The sequence below is a fragment of the Myzus persicae genome, unplaced genomic scaffold, assembly GCF_001856785.1.
Source record: "Myzus persicae strain clone G006 unplaced genomic scaffold, MPER_G0061.0, whole genome shotgun sequence".
Classification (NCBI taxonomy): Eukaryota; Metazoa; Arthropoda; class Insecta; order Hemiptera; family Aphididae; genus Myzus; species Myzus persicae.
Window position 1 is genome coordinate 61,857 of NW_019103949.1, and position 22,458 is coordinate 84,314.

A 22,458-nucleotide genomic window follows, 5' to 3' on the forward strand; every position below is an offset into this window, starting at 1 on the left:
TTAGGTATTAATGTATTATGTATAATACTTGCGAAAAACACACTCACAGGTGGTATCTCGCACACTTACCTTTTACGTCCAATCCTCCTCGGTACTTGTCCCATCCTTTCAGTCGTACACGGTTGCCCAATAACGATACGAATTGATTGAATTCCTCACTGCCGTTTTCTACGAAACAAAATGTGATTAAATTATACACATAATTTTTTACTCAATATGTACTGGTTAATGTATACAGGCAATACAATATTATGATTACGATTTTCATTTCGCATTTAAGGTGGTGCAGGAAAGCTATACAATATTCAACGGAAATGTAGCAGGAAAACTATACAATACCAATATATCAAAATATAGGCAATATCAAGCCTAGAAACTATACAATCATTGAATTTTAGATTCTGAGTGGAACGATGAATGTATTGATTTTACAATGATGTGTGTTTTTTTATTTATTTATTTATTTATTTTTATTATTTTTTTTGTGTCTGTCATCACCTTTTAGGACAGTAAAACTGCTTCGATTTTCTTCAACAACAACTTTTCTGATTGGAAAGTGAATCTAGTTGGTACTTTGGGGGTCAAAAGTAAAAATTTCTTTGTAGTTTTCAAAAGCGACGTGAAAAACAAAAGAAAAATTATGGAAAAATGGGAATTTTTGCGCAAAATCGATTTTGGTTTTTGGTGTAACTCTTAAACAAATGGCCGTAGATATATGAAATTTTCACAGGTTGTTTATATTTGCATTTTCTATACAAGGTAAAATTTTGAAAATAATTTGACTCTTTTTGAACTGTTTACGGACGTTGTCAGTTTTCAATTTTCTTAGTTTTTTTTTCTATAAATACCAATAAAATTTTATTTGTTGGGCGAAAAAGCTTGAAAATTTAATACAAGGCTCCTAATATATTTTTACAATAGCAATTGTAAAATATTTAAAATACATAGGCATAATTTTTTTTTATAAGCATTTAAAATTCGAATTTTGACTCAGATATATTTTGGTATTAATAAGTCTTAAACCAAGGCTGACATACCGTCTCCACTCAGAATCGTTTTTCTTATAAAATGATATTGTATCATTGAATTCAAATTTAATTCCATCCATTATACAGTGACCCACTTGTAACCTACTGTACAGCAGAGCGACTTACCCGCTTTTTTTTTTTTTTAAATTTATTTGGAAAATATACAATCCGTAAGGTTAGTTTACAATATGCATATATGCGGTGTTTATGTGTTTTTACGTGAGTTTGCATGAGTTAAAGGAACTACCCAAAAGTAGTAGGTGCTTATGGCGTGGCCACTGAATTTAATTAATTCACTATCATCGTAAATCTATAAAAAACATGTCAGTTGGGCGAATTGTAACATTTCAAATAATGCAGGTTCTTTCTCTCTACCTCCGCACAAAGTAGAAATGAATTTAAAAAAAAAACATTCAAATTATATACCCGAACAAATTGTTGGGCCTAAATGAACGTGAATATGTGCTACGTATGCATAAATTCGTTTGAGTTACATATTTTATTAATTTATCATTAACTCGTACATTTCTACTCTCAGTCATCAATGTTTTTCTAAATTGTTTTTGGCTAACAGATAAAAGATAAACTTACGATCAAATTTTAGCCTGCTGGTAGCGTTTACTTTGCTTACGCAGAGCCTCATTTAGGCGAGCACCTGGATGGCTCATAACCTGACCTCCAATTTTCAGAACCTTAATGTTTGCATAATTTTAGTTTTATTTTTTGTTCTATGAGTTCATTAAAAATTGTTGTTGCTTCAACGTCTCCAGCTCTAAAATCTGTAAATCATCAGGTTTTGGGTGTACGAATAACTAAACTAATAATTACTATTAAGTTTAAAATATATTATATAGTTTTATTTATATACAATGATTTGTGTCACAGTGATGAAATTATATAGAAGCTGTTTTTTTTTTTTATCAAAATTTAAAATATAAATGAAAAGTAAAGTGGAGTATATGATAAGCAGCCGAGTATTAAGCAAACTTTAGAGAGTTGTAGATCTTACTTTATTTGTATGATGAAATAATAATTATAACACGTGTATTATCAAAATAAAAATATATTTTGAATATTTTGGAATTTGATACACTATTAGAACATTACACTGCATTGTCATACACACACACAAACGTATGGATGGAAATGATTTCATTTCATTGAATTTTCATTATCTCTCTATACATACACTTAAATACACTGTTTGTGATATTGAATACATAATCCTCAGGAGAAATGTTTCATGATGATATTAAAATATTACCATCAAAGATCTTATCAAAATGCGCCGTTTTGAGTTTTCATAAAATGTATGATACTCATTCGTGTATGTATAATATACGTATGAATAAAGTATGAAAATTAAACATTAATTTTAATAAATTACGTTAAAATATGTTCATCGAGTTTCAATGTTAATGTACAAACGTTGTATAATCGGTTTGTAGAATAATAATGTATATTTTATATATCATGTCCGCGAGTGTTATTATAATATGAGAAGTTCGCACTATAAATTATACCACTCAAAATAAACAATATTTGCGCATATAGGTACGTGTATCATTTTAATATTAACGATAAAAATGTGCAATATTGGAATACAAAATATACAGTGTATTAAAATAACTTTTTCATCGTAGAGCTATTGTATTGGTACTTGCTGACCGTGATAAAAACGAGTAGTATAGTATAGTTTGTAGGTAACAATTATAATGATGAAGTTTTTCTCTGTATTTTTGTTTTATTGACACTTGAATACGAGTTTCATTTATGCTGCAGAGAAAATACCAATGACGCGACGTTTGAATTTCAATGGATATTTTTACGAATGTTTAGGGGTGAACATGGTCGAGTACACAATCACAGAAGGGTTAACGACACAAAAACGAACGAATATCATTCAAAAGTACTTTTAAAGGGTGAAAATAACGTGCGTATAATATATATATAAAGAGGATCAAAAATCTCACGACTTTGAGGGTATGAATTTATTACAAGAAAGTGTCTGTTTCCACTTTTCAACTGCAAATCCGAGATTTTATTTTTAAAAATTGTTTTTCTCTATAATATTAACTTTAGACAAATAACTATCAAATCGAATTTCGTATACCTCTAGTGTCAGAATGTATTAGTCACTCTACCGAAAGTTGATATTATCTATTTATCTTTAATCAACCAACCTATGTCGTTTCGATTACTTTTGATAGTTATCTGTGCCGAAACAGTATATAGCTAGATGAGATTTAGAAGTTTCCAAAATAAATGATAATATTTAATATTGATTTTTTATCAACAATTATAAGAAAAATAACGATTACCTTTATTTAACGCAAACCAAGGTATACTCATGAGTTTTTAAATATAATATAGGACGTTGGTGCTGTATAACACAATAATGCACGAGGAGGATAAAAGAATTTTGTTTTTTTGCATAAGGAAAAAAATCTTTCATAAGACATATTATGTATACAAAGGTTATAAATAAACATTTGTATTAAGATATTGTTCAAAAAAAATACATTCTTTACTCAAACGTTTCACTTTTTTCAATATTATATTATTATATCAATACCTATATATAAGAAAAATGTGCTAATTAATATGCTGTAGCCATTATAAGTTCTGTATTCTGACGAACTATTATGTTATGTTCACATAACAATGAAAATATGATATTAACTCAAAGCATAGGAAACCTCATATTTGAAAGCAAAATATGGTGTTGAAATCACGTACCGCAATTCACTCGTAATAGTTCCTTTGTAAGTACCGTTAGAAATGCATATATCTCAAACAATATAATATGTTACAATTTTAACTGATTATAATATTATGTATGGTTTAATAATGGATTATTCTTAAGTGCAATAAACACTTTCAGATATATTCCATTTAAGCACCATAAATGATTTTCCTGAAAACCCAGTTACTTATAAATTAAATTAATTTAACTCCATATAATTATTTCCGTTTTGATGTCATTATATAACAAATCAACATGTACGGAATCTAGGATTATGAAATATTCAATCTTAGGTACATACCCAATCATATAATACACTATATAAATAATTAAACAAATAATAAATCGATTTAAATTATTAAGTTTTAAAATTATACAAGACTGTTTTATCGAGAATTCCAATAAAATGGTGGTCAATAGAATATTTTCAAGGTTGGAAGTACTTGGAACGTTGGTATCACTACAACAATTCACAAGCAAAATGAGAAGGTATCAGTTTTTTTAGCTTATACAAAAAAGTGAAAAAGTGTATACAAGTATAAAAATAAATGTTTTATTTTATGAGATCGTAAAAATGATTATTTTTGAATGTTGAAAAAAATAGGGAAAATAAACGATGTTAAGTTACATTAGGTACCTGTATGTTTTTATATTCCACAAAGCTTTGTCAGTTTGGACTTTCAAAAATATTTTTTGTACAAACTACCTTTTACAATCGACCGACGTTTTTGCTTATTAGAGCGTATTATACTTGTTGAGTGGATAGTCGCTACAATGTATACATCGCATTGAAATATCATGACTCGTAATACTTTAAAAAAAAATATATTTAGACGTTTGATTAACAATATATATTATATGCCTCTATTTTTAAAATTTTTTATTTTCAATTCTTGTTAAAGTTGATTTTTTTTTTAAATATCTTTGAATACGTTGCTGTATGAGCTCTGAGGTACCTATTTTTGTAATTTTTAAATTTTTACTATTAAACGAGTTAAACAGGTCTACGAGCTTAAAATGAAGTGTCCCGTGAGAATATACCCATTAGCCGTTGAGGGTACTCGCCGTTCAGACAAAAATTGGTTTTTTGGAGTTTTACCTAAGAACTAAAAAAAAGATTAAAAATCACGAAATTAATGAAAATAAAATGTTGAAAGGTCAACATTTTTAGAATAATAAACTCTACAATGTTGATGTCTTCAATTTTTTAAAAAATAAAAAAATGAAAAAATATTTTTTAACTTTTTCACCAAAAAAATGTAATTAAATTAAAAAATAAAATGTGTACGTTTATTTAGTCTGTGGCCTCTGTGATTCTAATAAAAAAAAACAGATTTGTAGTACATTCATTATCTTTAGAGATATCGCAATGGGTAAATATTTGCGGGACACCCAATGTCTAATCATCCAACATTTTAAAACGTAGGTACAAGGCCTATTTAAAATTTCTTATACTTCTTTACATTTAACTTGGTGTGCATAAAAAATTAAAAAATACATTTATAGAGAAATTGATATTAATGTTCTTGGAAAATAAGCATTCAGACATCTATATTATAATAGTTTATAGTAGGAATAACTACTACGTACTTTAGCTGAATCACTAAACGCCGAGTTAGTCTAAGATATTATAATTATGTACGGCGATATCTTAGGAATAAATTACTGTAAAAAACTTAATTAATTCAATGAATATTAAGTCTGCTTAATCGGAACCAAAATAGGATTGAAGTGTCCGAAATTAATCGTCCTATTTTATACATTTTGGTACAAAAACAATCGCCTCGAAGGCCGAGCCTTAAATTCGATAACGATAAGGGTACGATGTGTCATATGACGAAAATGGTATAAAACAAAGGTCAGAATGGATGATGGAAGAAAAGGTCAAGAGGAAGACTCCGAAGCAGATGGTTGGACAACTTAGGTCTATATATGAATATGTGAAGAGGCATAGTCCGTGGCCGATGGACTGAGTGAGACGCAGCATGTCATACAGAAAGAAGGCATGTGCGTTGATGGTTTTGTGGGCGGAAAGCCTATAAATAGCCCGCGAAGCGTGAAACAAAGTTTTCCCGAGAAAACACACAGCACATAATATTATTATGATATAAAACCAAAAAAACTTTTCACTCAACTTGGAACATAAATTTCTTTGATATTTTACTATATTACATTACACGTACATATACATTATGTGTTATCATACATATTTTAATCTCAAGTTACACATTTTCTCAATCATTTGTTTCGTGGAATTATGTTCAGAAATTAGATAAGTACACAATATTATAGTTTGTCAAATGCAACTGTGAAATTATTGTTTTCCACAGTCATATTATATGTATCACCAACAGTAGATTCGTAAAAAAATGTATAAACATACATTTTGTCGGATCAATTGGTTAGTCGTGTGTACGAACTTAATCAGTGGCATATTGTTTATTGATCCATCTATTAATAAAATATTCATACTATTTGAGAGCACTAGCCATTAATTTATAATATATTATTTTAGGTAAGATATATAGATATATATACATAGATTATTGTTTTATTTTCTTGAAGACAGCCTACATCACTGCGAGATGTTGTTACGTATCCCTCATGCTGTTTTCATATACGAGTAGTATGCACAGTTCTTGTCTAGTAATTTAAGATTTATGAGTATACCTTATGGAAGATATCGGTTAATAATCTGTTTAAGAGTGAACCTATTTATTCACTTTCAGAGGTCAGGAAAATATATCATTATTGGAAAATAATAATGTTTTTAGAAATCATCTAGTTTGAAATATTACTATAAATTATGAAATTATAAATAGTTGATTTTTTTTTTTTTATATTTAAATTTATCATAAACTGAAAAACCCAATTATTATTATATTGAAAAGTAAAAAAAATTACAAGTCAATTATTATTTTTAGCTGTCGACGTGAATAGAAACTTTTTAAAAAATATATACAATATTATGCATAATATAGTTGTTCGAAAATAACTTGGGACCGACACACGTGTATCAAGTCCATTAAAAGTTTACAACGAGCTTATAACGAGTCCATATGCAGAATCTACATAATAATGTATTCTATATGTAGGTATATGTTCGTACGTTAATGTATATAATATTTCCACAATGTTATTGAAAAAACATATGTAAAATATCACACGTATTAGACAGGTAGACGAAGTGTGTCAATAAGTAGTGTGGCGAAAAAATAACTTACAATATGACACATTTCATTTCGCAGTCAAATAAATTTATTTTTATTATTTCTTATATTTCTTATTTTTATTTAAACTGTCAAAATCTTAACAATAATTGCAAATCATAACATTTTTTAATAATATTACCCTTTTTTTTATAGTTTATATTCAATAGATTTTCAGAACAGGCATTTTTATACACGAGGTGGTATTATTTTTAAAGTTTTGATCACAAAAGTCGTTCGGTCGTATATGGAAACAGAGATAATAAACTTTTTCGTATCATGGCTACCCCACACATGTCTAAACTGTAAATCACTAATAATTAATGATAACGGTTTGTTCGATAGTAGTTCTATGTTTACATCAGATTTAAAAAAATCACGTTTACGCAAATAATAAATTAAATGTAAGCTCCAACTAGAATACTTCTAAACAGATTCAGCAGCCACAACATACCTCTTGCCATCAATAAAATATATAAAAATATCAGACCTAATGAACATCAAACCACTCATATTTAATAACAATACCTTCCGGTCATCCCCTCCTTGGAAATGGAACATAAAACTCAATACTCAACTACTTGAATTCAACAAAGATCTTTTTCCAAGCTCAATTATAAAAGAAACTTTGAAAAAATAATTGAAGAAAAATACCATCACCACATAAAAATATTTACGGACGCATTGAAATCTCTTAGTGGTGCTGGATTCGCCTTTGTAGAAAATAATAAAACCTCAATGTTCAAAACTCCGCCTGAAACCAACATTTTCTGTGCCAAGCAATCGAAAAAGCAATCTCACACGAAGTGAATTTAGACCCGGATTGGACACTTTTGTTTAACACACCTGTATCCTATAGCCAAAGAAGAACGTCTGACCTGCGAACTATGTGACATACTATTGACCATCAAACACTTTGTACTTGAATGCCCTAAGTTTAACAGCGAATTCTTTTTAACGTCTAACAGATTCACATATTCTACAGTTTAACGAATTCTCGGGAATCCTCTCACTGTGAGACAATCACACTGAGAAGAAAACTCGAGAAATATCTTCTCTTTTTGCACGGAACATATACCCAGATGGCAAATTTGTATTGATAACATATTGATAAAATAATTGTTTTAAATATACATTAATTGTAATACTATTTTTTTAACATATAATTATAATGTTTTTTTATTGTGTAAATATTGTAAGAAAGACCCGTTACCAATCATAATATAACAATGATGTATTCAAATGCCTCCGATGGTTATAACTATTGTCATAATACAATTATTTGAAACCATGTGGATATAGCGTCATTATAGCTGTGGTTAAAAGTTTGTTGATATAGCAAATCCTCAAAAATTTTAACAATTTTGGAACCGAAATGTGTGTTATGAAAATTTAGATTTTTTGACTCAGATTTATACATTTTATATGTACAGATAGGATAGGGATACAATATGATACAACAAGTTAAAAGTAAAATTTGTATAATTAATAATTCTATTTGAATAGATATCCCTAAAACTCGGTTTTCTAAAAAAAATTTAAAAATACAGTCCATATATATACCTATAGGTGGAAATTGTTACTTATAATTTTTAAAGTATTAAGATCCACGTCTAATAATAATAATATTATAAGAAAAAATAAATCATTTTTGATTATTCGACATAAAATATAAACAATTATAATGTACATTATCTGCCAGAAACTCAACCTGTCCAGTGTCCATATATTATAAATTATAATATTATATAATATTATTTTATTATGTTCTCAATAGTTATAGAAGTAAGTTGTCTCAATATTTTGACTTGATGTTTCTTCAAATATTTTATTGTCTATTTAATTAATACATTGCCATAAGCATCTACCAGAACATATGTTATCAATAATATATAGAAATACGTTGTCTCAATATTTTTTACTAGATGTTCTTTAAAATATTTTAATCTCCAATAAATAAGCTCATAGTTACAATGTTGACAAAAACATAATATGTTATCAATCGTTTAAAAAGAACGTTGTCAACATATATTTTATTGATGTTTCCTTCAATATTTTCTTCAGTACTTGAAAAACATCGTATTATAATACGTTTAAATTATTATTTTTAAATATATTTTTATTAATATAATAAAAACATTGTCAAAATGTGTTTAAACAAAATATTTCCAAAAACACAAGGAAAACATATTATGTCTACAATATAAATATTTTTAAATTGCTATCTGGGTAAGTCTATAAAAATTACTGTTAGAAAATTTATATTATAAATTTCTTTCAAATGTTCCATAAAGTTCAAACCCCCATAGAATTAAGCTTATTGTAAATTCAGATAAAATAATGGGATTATATGAATAACTTTCAGGCTACTGACCTAATGACTTCAGATTAAGCTTTATTAACTGAATAAAAAAAATAGTTCAATGTGATGGCAATAAAATAATAATATGTAAACCAACAACGAAAACAGTCAATTTAAAAAGTCAGTAATAATTTTTCAGCCTTCTACAAAGAGCACAAATAAATATTAAACGAGCCCAAGACGACACTACATTTGTTGAAATCAAAACCTTTGATGTTAAAGTGATGTGGTGTCGTGTATATTTGGTCAATTTCATTTTATGATCGAAATGGACGAAAAAAAAATGAAATACCTGTTGCATTACAATGGTGTAGCTAAATTGCTTATCTAAGACGCCGTGTTACAATAATTGTATTTTACAATTAAAAAAATCAGTCTTTTGCGGTGGGTTCTGGAAAAATGGCTTAAATGGGGATACCAACTTTAGGCCGAAATGTTTTATTTTAAGAGAGCTTAAGTTATTTAAAATTATCAGACACTTACCGTTGCTCAACATCTCGTCGTCGGTCAATTGGCTAGGTTTGGTGTACAGTACGCCGAATTTGAAATTCACCGATCCTTCTTGCTCTTCCAAAAGCAACAAATCCTACAAGCATAATAATTTCAAAGGTCATAGATTTTTTAACATTTCACGAATCATTTGCAATATGCTTACCTTTTGAATTTCCGGGGAAAATATTTCTTTTGGACCTTTTTCTAACTTATCCATAGCTGGAAAATTACTGTAACCACAAAATACATAATAATATTAATAATACGTATATTTATAACCACCATTTTTAACGCTTATGCATAATATTTATTTGTCGATTAGCGGTTTCATAATTTCATATTTCATATTACTTAATTTTAATGTTTAACACTTCATAGTAAGATTTTATATATTCTGTCAAAGTGGTTACCAATCTTATTTTTTCGTGGTGCACCAGAATTATCCATCGAAAGATTCGACACACTATCGATACATTTTGCACTTCCCAATAACAAGTACTTCTATCAAACTCAGATAAAAGTTAAGTTATTGATAATGATTATTAAGAGGTGGTTACAGATAAATTTGTTCATTTATTTTTAGAGTTTCTAAGACGACTCGTTTCTAATTCAAACCACGCTTCAATAACACTTGAATCTAAATTTTTAATTTTTTGGCATTTTAATTTATATTTAACTACTTGAAAAAAATCAATATTTTTCATTATAGTATTTTTAGTGTATGTCAGGCGTACCTTATGGACTTTTGTTCTAGTAATTGAGAACAATGGCATGAAACATGACGTGTTTGCGTATAGTAAGTTGAACTTTTTTTGAGTGTCAAGACATCAGAGATATATCATTCGAAATACTTGAAGAAAGTTACTATTTCTTATATTATATTAAATACATGATATACCTACCGACGGGAATTAATTAGCAATGACATTGTAGATTATGAAAATATGTGTTAAAAATACCTATTTTAATTTTGGATTAATGGATCTAATTACGAGGTATGAATTTGCAGGTATGATAAGCACACAAGTTGCGTCCTGTAAAAAAGGTATACATGAATTATGTCCCAAAAAATCCAGGACGCAATTTGTGTATTTTATTCGATGGTTCTTAAACAAGTAACAACTAACAATGAAATAATTAATAAATAAATAGATAACTATAAATATAATCATAAGTCAATCAAAAATGTGTTCATTAAATGTCATAAAAAAGTAAATAAACATTAATTCCTTATGAAAATTAATTGATTATTCAATCAATAAAGTCCATAATATAATAAATAAAATAAAATAATAATAATAATAATGATGTCAATCAAAATGTCAGTAAAACATTTGGTTCATCCTTAAAAGATAACCTTTTTTTAAAATAACTAACCTTGTTATTTTATTTTCATTTACAGATAATATAGTATAGGTAGAATATAGGTCGTGTTTTTATTGTTCATGATGACGATAAACCAACTTGCTTATTATTCCAGGTATCGGTGACAAAATCCATCCATTATCAAAATGTATAATATTATTCACGTAATATAATATATCGAAACATAATGTCAGAGCCCCAACCTCCCTTATAATTATCACACTACCAAGAGTCTCTGAAAAGAAAAAACAAATCTACTACTTAACCAATATTATTGTGAGACTCCATTTGTGTATACATTTTTTATGGGACGCAATGACTAAGGTGCCTCGTTTGAAAATAGGCTGTGGTCCACGGAGCTGACCTAACCAACCTTGAGATTTTCCTCGACTGTAATTTCATAAAAATTGACCAGTAGGTTGGTTCACAATGTGCATTTTGTATTGAAGGTATTTTAAAGATATGCTACAAGACCTATGCACAATGTCATCGTATTTCGTAAATGTACATCATCTTGCTGTAATTTATTAAAAATATGAGATTTCGGTATTCAATAAAAAGCTTGAAAATACAATTTTTTTTACTTTTGTGAGTGTTACTAACTTATTACAGATTTTCCCGTTTCTCTGGAAGACCCTGTTTAACCGTTATATATTAAATCATAGCACTAATCTTGGCTGCTGTGGTAGCTTGTGGGAGTATAAGAAAATGAATAAAAAATGCCCAAAGTTCGATTATTTTTCAAATAAATTATTTTTACATTTTCGTTTTCAATTATATATAGTACACACGTCATCGGTATAGATGGTGTATTTTAATTTTCTTAAGCTAATTGTCGAAAAAATAGAATCGAAAAAGTACAGTGAAGTATTGAGAATAACTTAATAACATCGATAGCTGCACCTGTATACATATTATACGGTATTATATTTCCACGCGTTGTGGCTATTATAATATACAGATAATACTCGTATGAAACCATATTAATAAAATGATTGGGGTTAAAACTTTCAAGCTATAGAAGTTACAAAAACGATAAAATATAAAAATCAATGAAATAACTAAAAATTATATTTTATGCGGGTTAAAATAGTAAAGACTTCACAATTCAAAAATCGTAAAATTCCACAATATTCAATTCTATGATAATGTTTGTTTTATATTTTTATCACATTCATTTTATTTGTTCATTAGTGGTCTAATAAAAATGTCCGATACCATTAGTGCCAAATATAATATATAGGTTCTATGCCATTATAGGTATTTTTTAAATCATTAAAAAAAATGCTCTGCAAGTTGAAAAAAAATTATGCAAAATAAAAATTGCTCCAATCAGTGTGAAATGAAGCATTTTTATCTTGCGTAGCAATATTTTAACTCGTTAGAAAATCAAAATCAAAAGAAATATATGTATATATACAAATAATAAAATAGAATTCCAATCCTGAATAACTATTATCATGGCATTAGCATGGATTCCAAACGGGGTCTTTTAAATCTCGTGCCACATAATTGACGATGATCATACTGAGGACTAAATATATCACGGTGCGTATAAACAATAAAATAATAATTTGATATCTATACAGACGGACTTCTACGTTGGAACATTACATTATCACACACACATATACACACACACAAATAAGTGCTTTTGAGAGCTCGTCGACACCGGCCGATCGATCAACAAGTCGACGTCCGTTTATCGTTCGCGTAATCCGTCTTGGCGTTTGCCGCGTACTCGGTCGGTTTCCAGACCGGGTGGCGTGTCGTACGGGAAATTCAACCCCAACACGGTGGACAGGGTTGAAACAATCCATTAATACACCCCGAAGAGTCGTAAAAAAAAATATTACATCCAACGTCGTTTTATACGACAGGCGGTGACGTGGGCCGGTAATGTTATATTATTGTACATTATAATATATAAATATTATCATGCATACACGGTGTGTGTTTGAACACTACACGATGATACAAAAATGATAGGTTATTATGATAGGGTACATTATTATTACTATTATTATCATCGAGATATTTTTTATTCCCAGCTCGATTTTCATTTTGAAATAAAATATTTAATTTCATCACAACAAGTCATATCGATAGAAACATATTTTCAAAATTATTTCGTATCACACACGGAATTGAAATATTTGCGATAAAACATATTTCATTTGTCAAATGACTCAACTCAACTATGTGAAATGCGGATTGATATAGTTACAATAATAATATTATGATATCGAAAAATAAAAATAGAAACACCAAAATATTACCTATGCAATTTTAAGTTATTTTTTGTATGGATTACACTAAAAAGTGTCTTAAATCCGTTTTGTAATTGGATATTTATGATGCACAACAGGTGTTGATGGCTAACGATAACCCATTGCTTTGTGCTTACATACCTACCGTGGTAAATGTCATCATCAGATTTTAATTTTTCCTTCTCTTCATCTATTTCTATTCCACTCTCTGTCTCAATAATGTCATATTAGGTTTCAACGACAACGCTTTATTCGTGAAATTATATAATAATATTTAATAACTTTGCAGTCTCGGGTCACGATGAGATTATAAAATAATAACACAATGGACGACATCGGGTATAATAGTCGGGATTTCTTCTTACCTGTTGTCTCATATATATATGCCTAACCCCTGCCTATATCGTAATATTACACTTATTATATTCTCCACTAAAAACACGTCTCTTACTATGTTTCAAAAGTATTAACATTGTTTAACATCATGCCGGGTTTTCATGGTAATCGCTGTGATAATAAGGAGAAACCACTGAGAGAGGGAAACGTATATTTTATACGTATTCTATAATAACATATTATATGATGTATTCATAGACCTTATACTCTTATACCTAGTATAAGGTCTATGGATGTATTAAAGTATTGTTGTTGTAGAAAAAAACTTTGTCCACACGTTGCCGCGGCAACGAATCTGAATTTCACGAAGACAATACTTTGGCGTGAAACTGTCAGATATCACATAAATATTTTATAACCTTTTAATCCTATTTGGATAGAATGAACTAATCATTATACTGACATTAATTAAGAAGACACTTAAAAAAGAATAATAAGTAAATTAAAGTAGGTATTAAAATAGCACAATATTTATAATTATACAAACTAGATTTTTGTACACTTACTAATGTTCTAAGACGGTTAACTACAGTATTATTACCTATTATATAAGACCTATTTAAAGTACGAGCTTAAGTCCAAATTAATTATAATTATACATAGAGTAAGAATATATGGAGATACCAATTATAGGCCTTATGGTAGATACTCCATGCAATAATTTTGAATAGATAAGAATTAGTCTGCCATCTAGTAGTTTTATTTACCTATGTGATGACATAAGATCAGATGGCTTGAAATGGTGGTCAAGTTGCCGACCGGACTCCGTTTTAATGTAAATATTATGGCTGCTCGCAAAGATACTTGTTTCGACAATTTTTCCTTGGCTCGTCAGATTTTTCAATGCCGAGATATTCAGCTGACGTCAATAATATGTCTTACAAGATTTAAAAAAAAGTAGAATATGCCATCATTCAATTATGTATGTGATTTGTATCCAATTTCATATCAATGATAATAATTGTTCGTCATACATGGGTGGGAACCATATTATATACGTAGAGTGACGTTATAGTGATAGGTAATATATTTAGAGTGCACCTAGGTCGATAATAATTCGCTTGGTATACCAGCATTTTAAAACAACACTTATATTTTGTTCTTTTTAAAGTATGATATTTGTAGTATATAATTATCAATTATTATACTCCGATTTATCCTATTGACTGTATACAATATTCCCTAGTATTTTTATTTTGAAAAGTTCACAACAACCTACATAAAAACAAAGTTCGTTAAATTTATGCTGCACCATAGTTTTTTGAAAAAATGAAAAACTTATTTATGTCCGTTTATTATTCACATAGTTTTAAGCAAAACATGTACACATATTTTCTAAGAGTCATGCTAAAAAAAAAAATTGATATTTTCTATAATAATATTATATATAAGCATCCATTAAAACACGGATGCAATTTTTTAGCATTTTTTGGGATTCAGCTTCAATGTGATAAATCATTAGAGATTTACATTACAATCACTGTTTTGTGATTTTATTGGCAATCATATTATTGTGAATAAATACCACGATTGTTTGTCCTTGTAAATGTATATACGTAGAAACCATGAGTACGATACTGGAACGAGTGTAAAATAATAAACTAGCACTGACCATTTTCAATAATCATAAACATATTTTTATCGCCTCAACGAGGGAGAGGGGCTATACTTGGGGTGTCCTATGATCGATATTAAATTCGTACACTGTTCAAGACGTTTCAAACGAAACAAACGAATGAAGCGAATAATAATGTGAGATTAATAATGGCGAGATTCCGAAGCAGCTGCCGCCACCGTGTGCGGTCTGATGATACCTATTTATTATTTTGTTCGACGTGAAACAATAATACAACGATGTACTGTGGTATTGGCATATTATAATATAATGCTCGCGAATATTTACGAACCGTATCAGAATTCCACCGCGCCGTGGTTATAGCTGCTGGATAATAGATGACATTAAATATTGTATGTAGATAGTTGAAGTTTAGGCAATATGAAAATTTTCGTCAAGTGTGAATGGCGTCATTAACGCACGCGCCAGTAGGTATTATATGTGCCGCCGGCGCAGCACTTCAAAGCTTTCCGAGAGTTCGAGTGATAATAAAGTAGTCTTACAGTTGACGGCCCTCGGCTGGTGGATAATGTTTTGCGATTCGCCGTGTATCATACACAAGGCGATTAAATTGATTTATGGAGACGCGCTTGTCTTTTTTCACATTCTCTCGACTACGCCTTTGGCCGTGTATAGGATCTCGATTAAATCGGATCGAGCTTCATCCCACTCTTCGTATTTGAACGAACCACCATACATTAGAAAATATGAATTTTAATTATTTCTTCATAATAATATTTGAAAAAACGATACAAATATAGACAGTGTCTAGTAAGTTACTCTAGTTCATAAATTATGATTTTAGTTACATCACTCTAATATATGCATAACGGAACAGAAACGGATTCATTAGCCGAGCGAAAAAAGTCTATCACGATGTACGATATTATTATTCATTACAGATTAAGTTTCTGTTCGTTGAATTCGTATAAGATATTAAATAGCCTGTGTCAAACATAGTCTGTTGTATTCGTATGATTTTTTTTTAAATTAAATATTATAAGTACATATTAATACACACTTATCAGTTGAATTTTTGCATCTCTAAGCATAAACTTATAGAAATAGATGGAATATTAGGTATGATAACTCTTGAAAGTAAGTGGAGCTCATTCCGATGATCGAGCTCTGTTTAATTGTGTATTGGCTGTCCTTGAAATAGTATTATTTCTCTCAATTTTATGATGAAACTCAAGTTACCTTTATCAATCAGTTTGGCGCTATCCTGCCTTTCAGTTACCGGGGCAATTTTTGAGTCTATTTCTATAAGACTATGCCAATAATAAGTGATTAGGTTGAAGGATCATTAAAAGATTATATTTTTGAAAAATTATCAAAGTATTTGCATCATTAATGGTTTTTTCTGTAAATAAAACACATTCATTTTTCATCCTCGACAAAGTAGTAACCAAAAAAAAAAAAATGTCAGTTGCCCTTAAAATCAAAACCGTAGTTTTTAACACCAATCGCATGTAAGAAGTTAAAATAGTAATAATAATACTTAAAATTTCGGGAGGCGTGGGTATGGATGTCGAACCCACTAAACCTCCATTTTGTTACGGAGGTCGTCGAGGCGATCCATGAAGCATAATAAATACATTACATAATGTTTTACACAGGGTTCACCAAGTGTGCTCACCCCCTCCCCCTTTTCATCATTAATAATAAATGTAATCAAAAACTTCTTAATATACTTAGTTAGATCCGCGATAATGGGTTAGGAAAATATGGAGGGTATCAAGATTTTATAATATTTAGTTATTATCTTATATTAATCCAGCACACATTTATAATTTTTTAAAATTGTTCAAGTAAGTATACAATAAATAAATATTAGATCCAATGTTGAATATACCTGTTTTATATTTTTGTTAAACCAAACTTTTGTTCTTAGTATCTATATGCGTTTTATAACTCAACGAATACTCGTTTTGATTTTGATTTAGTTACATCAACAGTTTTCAACAAAATCATCTATCTACTTAAAAGCTTACGGTAAATAAAGCTGGTTCTATTTGAAAAAAAAAAGAAAGTTGTATCGCCACAATACTACACATTCGTATAATATATAAAAGTAAAAAATAATTCAAAATATTATGGTCCTGGAGTTTAGGAACTTAAAAATTTCAGAAATCATAATTTGAGGTGCGTTACCTTGGCCCCACCACTTACTCTAAATATATAATAATTAATGTCAAAGTGGTGGGGCCGTGGTGACGTCACTACAGCCCCACCACTACAGATACTTGGTTTTGAGCGGTTTTGTTTAGGTTACACATTTTTTTTTGGTGGTTACAATTGATTACAAATGATATTACATAATTTAAACTAGGTTTAAGTTACCGGCAAGTCGAACTTCTGTAGTGGTGTGGCTGTTGTGACGTCACCACGGCCCCACCACACAGATACTTGGTTTTGAGCGGTTTTGGTTAGGTTAAAAATGTTTTTTTGGTGGTTACAAATGATTACAAATGATGTTACATAATTTAACATTAATTATCATATATTTAGAGTAAGTGGTGGGGCCAAGGTAACTCACCTCATAATTTGAATTAATTCATTATTAAAGGAAAAATTGGAGCGAGCATCCTTGGCGAATCACCCTGTAATGTGTTGACGACATTTTCAAAGCAGGTGTTGTGGTTCAGTAGCTGTGTATTGTATGATACAACATGAAGGCGTGTATTGAATTTCACAGGAATTATAATTATAATTATATTTTTCTTATAGCAATGGTATATATAGATCACGCCATCGATAACATGGATTTTGAGCATAATATATTGTGCTGGTTTATAATAATAATAGCCTGATCCTATATATTACATAAATACATAATATGGGCGTAACCAGTTACCACAGAAATTATACCGTATTCCGTTTTCCCCTGAATAATGACACACGATTCCAGTTTTCGATAAACCGATTAAGCTCCAACCACGGATCAAAGTCATTATATTCGCTCGTCTGGCACTCATCATCTCGGTTCTATCAATCAAAAATACCCATGGACTGTGGGTGAAAAACAACAAAAACCTCACCTAACTTATTACATAATATTATACATTATTATAGCAGTCAAAGCAACTGGCTACATTTTGGGTGTTCAGTGAAATGATTATATGAAGATTAATTATTATAATTATTATATTATATTATTATTATAATTATACATTCATTGTTGTGATATTCTACAAAACTGTTACCTACGAGTACTCGTTGGATAAAATAAAAGTACCTATGTATTAAGAAGTGTCTGTGAGTAATCCGAAAAAAACAGTTTTTATTTAAGAGTCGTAGTACTTTAGTTTATTATACTTCCAGAATAACGATTATAATATATTATGATAATACCTACGCTATATATCAGGGAAAATGTTATTTTATTGTGAGTGTTTAAAAATAAATGTTAAGTATTTAGGCTGTGGAAATTATTTGAGAGAACGATCAAACGCGAGTTTATCATGTTTCCGCTATGCTTCGGTGCACCGAGACGGTTTTCTAGTATACAATGTATAGTATACATAGGTGTATAATAAAAAACAAGGGTGGCAGACCCCGTGTAGTTGGGGGCGAATGATGATGAGAAAGAAGAAATTCCCGTAGCATCATTTTTTTTTCACCACCGCGTTCTTTAAACACGAGCATAGGTAGGTACAAGACAATCTCGGATTATGGTTAAGGAGGAGAAACCATTTACCCAATACACCGCTGTACATAAATATATAATAAATTACACCTAAACACGAATTTATAATGAGTGTCGTTCAATTTGCGTCTCAACTTGAATAAAAAATGTTCCACCGCGCACAAACAAAGTGCTTTGGATAGGCACCTATATTTATTTATTCATTTTCGCATTACTGCTGCAGTTGCTCCGCTACAGGTTTTCCGTTAACAAACTACAGAAACCGTACTTCAAACATAAATTATACGAGGTCGTTATAAGGTACAAGCCGCAGCAACAAATATGGGGGAACTAATGAACGTTTAAAATTCAAAGTAGGTACAATACAGGATAAAAGTATAGTTAAACCGTTAACGCGAAATTTCTGTAGTTGAGATTTGACCAAACACTATAATTTATAAATTAATGATTACCAACATAAAACCTAGCTAGTTTTTGTTTATTTTGTTATTAATACTCCACGTTTTACTGCAGTAAGGTATGTTTTATTGATTTGACTTGTGAAAATGTATTGTTCAATAGTTGAATATTTTTTTAATAATTGTATAACATTGTCAATCATCGCAATTGTTCGATGTTCGACAGTTTTAACAGAAAATAATAATTCAATCATTAATAAATTAAAGTTAATTCCTTTTTAGTACTTTTGAAGTTGGGTGATTAATTTTAAGTGAAACAAAAACTTAAAAACAACCTAATTTAGTATAATATTATATAAAAAAAAGTTTTCACTTAATGAATTGAGGTAAAAGGAAAGTTTAACTTTCATGAAAGACATTAAACCTAATATAATATTTAAAATATAATAATAAATTATAGAAATCCATTTGACTTTGATAAGACTATTAATAAAGCATAATGAGCACTTCAAGTTTTAAAGTCGAGTTTTGAAGAATAAAAAGGTTAACGTATAATTTTGTAATTGAAATAAATAAAGTTATAAGTGGGTGACTGCTATGAGTTTTTACTATTTTATCCTCTATTTATATTCATAAACGCGATAATGAGTCTTTCGATGAATTTATAATATTTTTCGATTTAACGTATATTTGATCTGCTAAACATGTCTACAATGACAAAAGGCTGCACCCGTTCGCTCTTTTACTTTTGATCTATACAAATTACTGTTTTACCGTGTTTTGAATTCGATATCGGTGATTCAAATTAGCAAGAGGGGACTAAAAGAGCTTCCCAACTCTATGTTGGTTGTTTTTTTGTTAGTCAAGTATATTATGTATGGTAATTATTGGTAAAATATTATAAGTCAAACCTTTACATATTTCTAGGTTGTCAAAGAAATAGAATAAAGGTCGTAGTACCCTAGCCTCACGATTTTAGCTCTATGATAATGCGTTTCAAAACCGATAAATGAAAGAAAAATAATTTTATTGATATCGACATCGAGTACCTATACCTATAGTACAAATTAATAATTATAATAGTAAAAATAAATTTATTTAATTTTCCGAATTCGACAATAAAAGCAGTGTAATTGGTGCAGTACTACCGACGTCAGAGTCTGCATAGAACATAAAATACATTTATATTGCTATAGGCAGACATCATGGCTCACAGAGCAATATTATTTAACGGGCCTGTACCATTTCCGCCAAAATTTGAAATGACCGTTTCCGCCTTTGCCAGTTTAAGCCAATTTAAAAAAAGGTTTGATTCCCATTTCCGTTAATCTACCTGCTATGGTAAAATTATTATAATATATTTAACAAAAAAAGGGAAAATCTTCATGGTGCATAAGTCATAAAACACACTCACACACATACATGTACTATATACATATATATTATAATTTATAATATATATATTATATATATATAACTTAAATATTGAATTATCTTTTAGAAATCGATAAGATTGAAACTGGAGCACAAACTTTACTACCTATAAATTGTATTTGAGTTATTAGTCATTACAATATTTTTAAATATTTAATGTTGTGGTATAAACTATGTACAATTATTTTATGATAAAACTGTATTTTATACCTTAAATATAATGTGGATAATATTCCAATAACATGGACTATATTATAATAATTTTACCATAATAGGAATAGATTGGCAGAAACGGGAATCAAAACTTTTTTTAAGCTGGCAGAAACAGACTATAGGGGAAACTATCATTTCAAATTATGGCCGAAACGGGACCTCTCTCTAACTAAACAAATCAAACCTTATTTATGGTATCTTAAAATTAATCAATAAACTCAATTTACTTATTTTTTAAATTGTATTAATAATAATATTAAATAATACGCATTTAATAAATAAATAAATAAATTTAAATATTCGAAATAATATTTTGGATTTAGATTTATTTTATATAATTACTATAATATAAATATTTATAATTTATAAACACTAAAAATACAACATTAATTGTTTTTGTCATTTAAGTTTTTAACAAAAATAAAAATAGATAATTTTTACAAATTAATTTTTGTTGGTTTAATGTTAGTGAAGTTGTCAAGTATCATCACAATTTAATTTATTCAAAATTTCCGTTTCAATTGAAATATGCGCATGCTAGATAATCTCACTTAGCTCATTATAAACCTTAGCAAAGTTATCTTTTAATTAATTTAAGTTTGCTGAAACTTCTTTTATATATGGCCATTGTAATTATGGACGCATTGAGGCAAAAATCCTAATGGCAATTCCAATATTTTGAAAAGATTCTTGAAGTTTATAATCATGAATCATTCAAACAATGCAGTGAATTCAAAAACGAAGTTAATTCAATACTTGTAAAATGTACTGATAATGACACATGTTTAAAACATATTATCTCCTCAACAATTTCTGTGACATGTATATCTTTATTTTTTTTTGCCTAAGCTGGCAGTTGATTTTTACAACGCAAATTCGAATTCATTTTTATCAATGGAAAGAAATCCGAAATCATTTAAGGGGTCATCTACATCACGGTTATCTAGAGCTGTGGTCTATAATATACACGTATTGATCTAGATATTTTATTAGCATTAATTAAATAAATCATCATCCATTTAATTTTAAAGACGTGTTTATATAACTATGTTTGATAATAATATTGTGTACCTGCAGTTAATAATATAAAAAAAAAAATATCTGATTAACAGTGTATTTAAGAGGTATTGGGAAGACAGATCAACGAAACGCGCTCCGGTAGAAGCAATTTCTTCCTTCCGATTCGGGATATATAGATGTAGTTTTATATTGGTTATTTTACTTTTTATAATAAATACATTTTGTTATTGAAACTTTATACGCTGGTCTAGCTAACAGTAT

The 22,458-nt window shown here is 29.0% G+C and overlaps 1 protein-coding gene across 2 annotated transcripts in view; it reads right to left on the bottom strand.

Moving 5' to 3' along the window:
- Positions 1-22,458, bottom strand: part of LOC111036789 (GTPase-activating Rap/Ran-GAP domain-like protein 3) — a 121,018-nt gene that overhangs the window by 36,022 nt on the left and 62,538 nt on the right. For both annotated transcript variants that reach the window (XM_022318975.1, XM_022318976.1), the window contains exons 8-10: positions 10,001-10,067; positions 9,829-9,931; positions 70-168 (exon numbers count right to left, since the gene is read on the bottom strand). In XM_022318975.1, coding sequence (XP_022174667.1) covers positions 70-168; positions 9,829-9,931; positions 10,001-10,067 — 269 coding nt within the window. The remainder of the gene's footprint in view (positions 1-69; positions 169-9,828; positions 9,932-10,000; positions 10,068-22,458) is intronic.